We start from the raw sequence: 6,694 nt of genomic DNA, 5'->3' as shown, positions 1-6,694 counted from the left end.
TGTCGCCCGTGTCGCCGCTCCGCTCCACACCGCCCCGCCGTCATCGCCGTCGTCATCGCCTCGGCCCCACCACTCCGCGCGCAAGCCGTCAAGGGACGGAGGCAGAGCCCCCTCCTCCCTCTACCGCGTCGCCCCCGCTCCCCTCCTCCTTTTCCCAAAGAGGCAAGGGGCAAGCCCCCTTTCTCTCCCTCCTTTTTCCCCCTTTTTCCTCCCGCCGGCGTCATCCTCCCTCCGCCCTGTCGCCGATTTGGCCGCTAGCCGGAGCGCCAGCTCGCGCCTTGACCGCCCAAAGTCAGTTTCCAAACCGACATTGCCGCCCTTTAAAGCCCAGGCGCCCTCCCTCTCTTCTCCTCTCGTTGTCCTATCGCCTCCACTCCATTGTTGCCGCCCCTCTGTTTCGCCGTCGCCGTTCGTCGTTGCGCGTGTCGGAGGAGCCGGCACGAGCGAGGACGCGGAAGGGGACTTCGGGCGCGCCCTCTCCTTCCTCTTCCCCGGCCTGAGGCCGGAGAGATTACTCCCGCGCCGTCGGCCTCTCGTCACAGCGCCCCGCCTCATCTCGGTAGTGCATCTCCCCGTTCTCCCTCCTCAATCCATCTCCTCCCCTTAGACTCGGGTAGTAGCACGAGTAGCCTCCCCGTAGCTAGCCGGCGCCGCCCCGACCGTTGCCGTCGCTCGCCGTGTGCTCGCCGCCGTCGCCGCCCGAGCTCGGAAGCGCCTCTCGTCGCCGGCCTCCCTCGATGCGTTTCCTCCTAATCCGGAGCAAGGGGCGGATTCCCGTAGCCGCATAGATGCTCTCGCCGCCGGGAATCGGCCCCTCGTGACCTCGTCGCCTTTTCCCTCTTCCCTCCCCGCTGGTTGCCGCCGCCGTAATCCGCCGTCGACGCACTCCCTTGTGCATCTATTTTCATAACAAAATCACCGATGGAACACACGTACAGGGAAGCCAAATGATAAAATTCTTTTTCTTCGTATGTACCGGTGGCGAATTTACATTTGCATGCGAATGCCTCCACCCGTCCCTTTCTCTTTTTGTATACAAAATGAATTTTTCCAATCTGTGTGAAAAGAAGATCTCCAAAGAAGGAGAAGAAAAATGAACAAAAGAATGGGGAAAATTGTACAGCCCCCCCTCTATAACCTAATCTATTTACACATCGGCCGCCGTACTCCTCGCCGGAGCCGCCACCTCCTCCTGCTCCCTCTCCTGCCGGGCCATCCTGTTCAGCTTGGCGAACATGCCGACCATGGGCGCCGTGTTGTACGTGCACGCCTCCGTCTGCATGTAGTTCTCCCGGTTGTCCCTGAACCTGTCCCGCCGGTCCGGCCCACCGACGATGGCGCCGACGAGGACGTTCGGGTTGGAGCTCCGGCGACCGAACCAGTGGTCGAACCCCTGCGTGCACCCGATGAACTCCTTGCTGTGCTTGTACGGCACGATGGACGCGGCGCGGTGGTGCACCCTGTTCGGGTACTTGGCGCCGTACCCGACCAGGTAGCTGATCCCCCTCGGGTTGGTGCCCAGCACGTAGTCCACCTGCGCCCTCGCGAGCGCCGCCACCTCGCCCGCGCCCGCCGTCTCGCCGCCCGCGCACGACACGGCGCCGTCCGCGTCGTCGCCCAGGTAGTCCGCGTACGCCGCGAGGAGGAACGCCGCGTTGGTCACGTACTGCATGTTGTTCCACTGCCTCACGTACAGCATCCCGCCCGGGCTCCGCTCCACGTTCGCGTCCGCGCCGCCGTCCGCGTTCCGCCCCAGGCACCCGCACACGTAGTGCTCCGCCTTCGCCCTGTACTGCTCCAGCGTGCTCCTGTGCCGCTCCTCGTGCTCTCCTCTCAGCAGCAGCTGTCACCAAACACACAATACACCGTTAGAACGTGTGTCGAATATGTGTACAAAGTCTGGACAAGTTCATCAGTAATAACGTTTTTCTGTGTTTGGGCTTACTCTTGCGGCGAGGATCTGGACGCCGGCGTACTTGACGTCCCAGCTGAACTCGGTGATGGCCCAGCCGGTGCCACCGAAGCAGTCGGCGTTGTCCACGACGTAGTCGAGGTAATGGGCCTTGCCGGTGGCCCGGTGCAGCCACAATGCGGCCCAAAGGAGCTCGTCCTTGTACCCGCTCACCGACGCGTAGTAGCTCTTCACCTCGGCGATACTGCTGTCATACTTCCCTCTGTACTTGTCGGCAAACTCGAACAGCTGCACACACGTACACAAACGTATTCAGCAAAATTCATTTAATCATGAGGAGTACGTATATTAATAAGACCTTTTTTTTGTTGTCATAGCTGACGCTGGAAAAAAGTCATGCATACGGAGCTACGGACTAGTTCAATTCGCGCATGACGACACGACATTTCTTGGTTTCTAAGGAGTAGTTTATGCGATTGAACTGGCGACCTAATCATGGACCAAAACGAGTTAGCAAATGGAAAGTTTCTCATCTACCAGATGCTAACTATCTTTTTTTTTTCTTTTCTCCTCGTTAGGTTGCGTGCCGGCTCCTTGGCCCCGCATGCCAGCCACCAGCTTGCCAGCAGCTATCTACGAACCGACACAGACTTCTCACCTCAAAAAAAATGTTCTTTTTTTTGGAAAAAATTTAAAATTTTCTCCTGCCGTCGTCGTGTTGACAAGTTGGCATGTGCCGCACAAGGCACAAGAAAGAACACACATCCAAAACACTAACACTAATACTATAATGATGTTTCTCAGAAAATACTATAATACTGATACGCATCCAAAGAAAAAGTCCGGCACATCTTGACTAAAGTTGCAAGTACACGCAACGGTCCAAAATTCGGTACGCGTACTGGTAAACAATACCCCCCAAAATTTCGAAATTTGAATTTTCGCCATTTTAATTTCTTCGTCGCCGAAATAATAATTGATCCAGAAAGATCCAATTAATCCACGAGACTTTGTTGCACGTTGGTGAGCTGGATTATGTGTGTAGTTAGTACCTGCTGGGCGTGGTGCAGGAGGAGGCTCGCGTAGTGCGGGTTGGACTTGCGGAAGACGATGGACGCGGCGGCCATCGCCGCCGCCGTCTCGCCGGCGACGTCGGAGCCCGGCCGCTCCCGGTCCACCTTGTACGCCTGCCTCGACGTCGTCATGTCCTCCGGCCGCTGCCAGCAGTAGTGATCCGTGTCGCCGTCCCCGACCTGCAAATTAATCACGGTTTTCTTTTCTTAGAAAGAAAATTCAGCGTTTTAATTTTGGCAGAAGTGAGCAAAAATTTCGAAATCTTGGCACTACTACGCCATGTGGAAACGCATAGTTTAATGTTCGTAATCGTACGCTCCATCAAACTGGCCACCTAACACGGTTGTTGCTATTCACCAGAAAGAACACCTTTTCTTCGTAACAAGAATATAATTTGGCTACGTTCAGAATGTTAGGAGGGAAAAGAAAAGAAAAAAGAAAAAAGAAAAAGAAAAGAACTAGTAAAGTACAAGTAGTAGTAGTGATAACTGAACTGGTCTCTTGATCTCTATATGTTGTAGCTTGTGTTCAACAGCTAGGACAATTTCGTCATGCATGAGAGAGAGAGATCAGAAATGGTCTCACGCATGATCGTGCCGTCATCAGATGGAAGCAGTTTAGGTGAAGGATTTGATTAATTACGTACCTCAGCCCAGAGCTCGTTGGGCTTGGTGTGCGCCTTGATGAAGTAGTCAGTGCCCCACTTGATGGCCTCGAGCGCGTGGCCGAGCTCGCCGGCGGCCTCGACGTCGTCGCCGTACTCGATCATGCTCCACGACAGCATCGTCACCGTGAACGCCATGGGCAGCCCGAACTTGACATGGTCGCCGGCGTCGTAGTAGCCTCCCACCAAATCCACCTAATTAACCACCATCCAAGTTAGTAACAATCTAGCCATCGAATTCTCGCTGCGCAATGGAGTAGTGTTCGTCCATGTACCCCTTGCTCGAGGCCGTCGGTGAGGCCGGAGTGGTCGCGCCACGCGACGCGCTGGTTGTGCGGGAGCCGCCCCGACCGCTGCGCCTCGAAGTAGAGCAGGCTCTTCCGCAGCGCGTCCTCGTAGTTGTGCGCCTTCCTCTCCGTCGCCGCCGCGCCCGCGCCACCGGCAGCGGCGAGGAGAAGCAGCTGCAGCAGCAGCGCGGCCACGAGGACCAGCGCCCGGCCTCTCATCGCGCCCGGCGGTGTCGTCGTCGTCGTCGTCCACGCATGTGCCCGCCCCTGCACCGCCGCGCGCATGTGATTGGCGGCGCGTTGCTTGTGCGCTGTGGCTATCGATCTCTCTGCGCGAGTGATGGTGGATGAGATGAGCTCTTCTCGGTTCTTTGCGCGATCTCCCGCGCTGCGTGATCGACGCCGAGCAGTTGAACAACGAGGCAGGGAGCTTATATCCTTCACAGGAAGCTGGGCCGGCCGGTGTCCAACCCCGAGACGCTCCCGCGCGCGCGCGAGCGAGCACTGCGCGTTGAATCGGCTCGGCCCCGCGAAGAATATAATACTCCTCCTCTGCTTGCTCGGTGTGTGGCGTGTGCAAAGAAAGGCTGGGAGCGCGAGGAAACGCACGAAAAATATAAGCCGCGCGCACCCGCGTCGCGGTTGCCTCTGGAGTTGGAGGGGTTGTGTGATGTTGTGTCGTGTGGTGGACTCGTTCGATCGGGGGGGTTTGGTGAGGAGCAAAGCTAAGCAAAGCGAGCAAAAGCTACAATAGCGGAGCAGATTTTGACCGGCGCGCGCTCGCGCACGCGCGTGCGCCGAATCGGTTTGCGTCCGTGGACGCGTGGTTGGCTGATGGTTGCTGCTGCTGCTGCGAACGCATGGGACGGACGCGATCAACCCTGCGCTGCACCGCAACGCAAACGCAAGCACACGTACCAACCCGTGTGCACATTGGACGGTGTAACTAATTTTACAGTGTCTTGAATTGAGCACTTTTGGACAGGGGAGTTAGTGAACTGGGTCAGATGTTTAATTTAGAGAACTTCGGCCATGTTTAGTTGAAAAAAAATTCAATCATCACATCGAATGTTTAGATACATACATAAAATATTAAATATGGACAAAATAAAAAACCAATTATACAGTTTGCGTGTAAATTATGAAACGAATCTTTTAAGCCTAATTGCACCATGATTTGACAATGTGGTGCTACATTAAATATTTACTAATGATTAATTAATTAGGCTTAATAAATTTGTCTCGTAGCTTCTGACGGAATATATAATTTATTTTGTTATTAGACTATATTTAATACTTTAAATGTGTATCCGTATATCTGATGTGATAATCAAACCCAAAATAGAGGGTGTTAATTAATTTGCGCATGTTACTATGCAGTAGTAGTACGAGTGGTTATGAGCGGTTGATTTACGTTTGACTATTGGCGAGGCTTGCTGTCCCGACATATATGATTCTGGCGGATTTTGTCGGGGAACGAGCATGTTTCGCCAAGATTGCATTTGGTTGGTTACGCGCACTGTAGGATCGGAGGACATTTGGTCAAATCAAAATAGTTGGGTTCGAGATGATAGCTGCAGCGTCCGACTTTCTCCCAAATGATAATACAGATGATCGCATCTAGTACCAGACTGCTACTCATTAATTACAATTATCATGTTCGTATACAGTATCAACCAGCATAGCACGAGCTTAGCTACCTTGCGAGAGCCGAGAGCATTAACTAGAACCAGGTCAAGCATGGTTTTTTTTCAAATTCGTTGAATTTTCCTCTTGTGCTGTGTCATCCAGCGAAGATTAATTGTCTTGAGTTAAAAATCTGATCAAGCGTTCGTTAAAAAAAAATCTGATCAGGCTACTATGTACAATCATACGTCTTTTTTCTCTAGTATATGATCTACAGGTGTATTCTCTGCGTGCGTGTATATACATGAAACTACCTATAGTGATATCCACATGATCCCTTTCCCGCCATGATAGGGACTCCCCGGCGGCAACGATTTGGACGGCTCCGATCAACCGATCCATCGATTGAGCCCGTCTTCCTCCGTCGCTCTCTCCACCGGCTGCTTGCTGCTGCTCCACCCATCGTTCGACTGACAGACATTGTACACTGTACATGCAATTATGCAATTAACCTCTCTTTCTCTCTCTAAAAAGAGATTTAGAGTGAGAAGCGTACCTCCAAACATCTCTCTAGAAAATGAGATTTAGAGTGAGAAACGTCCCTCCAAACATTCTTTTAAAAAAATATAAATGTGTTGGGAATTATATACAGGATTTTTGAGTTAAAACCACACACCCTTACCACTACATCTCTATGTCTCTAACAGTGCCACGTTTGGTGCACATTTGGTACTCTCTCCATCCAATAAAAAATGAATCTAAAATCGGATATGATATATTATAGTACTATATAAATCTGGACATATATATGTTTAGATTCATAGTTCTAGTATGTGTCACATCTGATATTAGGATGGTTTTTTATAGGACGGATGGAGTATGCAGGTGGGTAGGATAGGCAAGGGACAGGGGATTCATACGTTGATAGTAGCTTCACCGAGTTATGCCAATTGAAACTTCTTGCCTGCCTCTGTCCGGCTGTCTCTGTCGCTCTCTTCTCTTTCTTAGCTTAATCACTCACTGTTCCTTGGCCAATAAAAATCCCATTTTTTGACCGTGCTAATTAAGTAGCACGCGCGCAGCGTACGTACTGGTCTTGCTAGCTGCTAATACGCTTCGTCCTTTTGTATT

General features: G+C 52.4%; 1 protein-coding gene across 1 annotated transcript; it reads right to left on the bottom strand.

The window, feature by feature from the left end:
- Positions 1-946: 946 nt before the first annotated feature.
- Positions 947-4,534, bottom strand: LOC4330667 (endoglucanase 7-like). Its single transcript, NM_001416877.1, has 5 exons — positions 3,926-4,534; positions 3,633-3,845; positions 2,965-3,165; positions 1,946-2,200; positions 947-1,843 (listed from the first exon to the last, which is right to left on the bottom strand). Exons 1-5 carry the CDS (start codon positions 4,220-4,222, stop codon positions 1,148-1,150), a joined length of 1,662 nt encoding a protein of 553 aa, NP_001403806.1. The 5' UTR covers positions 4,223-4,534; the 3' UTR covers positions 947-1,147.
- Between the last annotated feature and the right edge of the window lie 2,160 nt (positions 4,535-6,694).

Source organism: Oryza sativa, chromosome 2 (genome assembly GCF_034140825.1).
Source record: "Oryza sativa Japonica Group chromosome 2, ASM3414082v1".
Taxonomy (NCBI): Eukaryota; Viridiplantae; Streptophyta; class Magnoliopsida; order Poales; family Poaceae; genus Oryza; species Oryza sativa.
The sequence above is the reverse complement of the archived record's forward strand: the minus strand, read 5'-3'. Positions and strand labels throughout refer to the sequence as shown.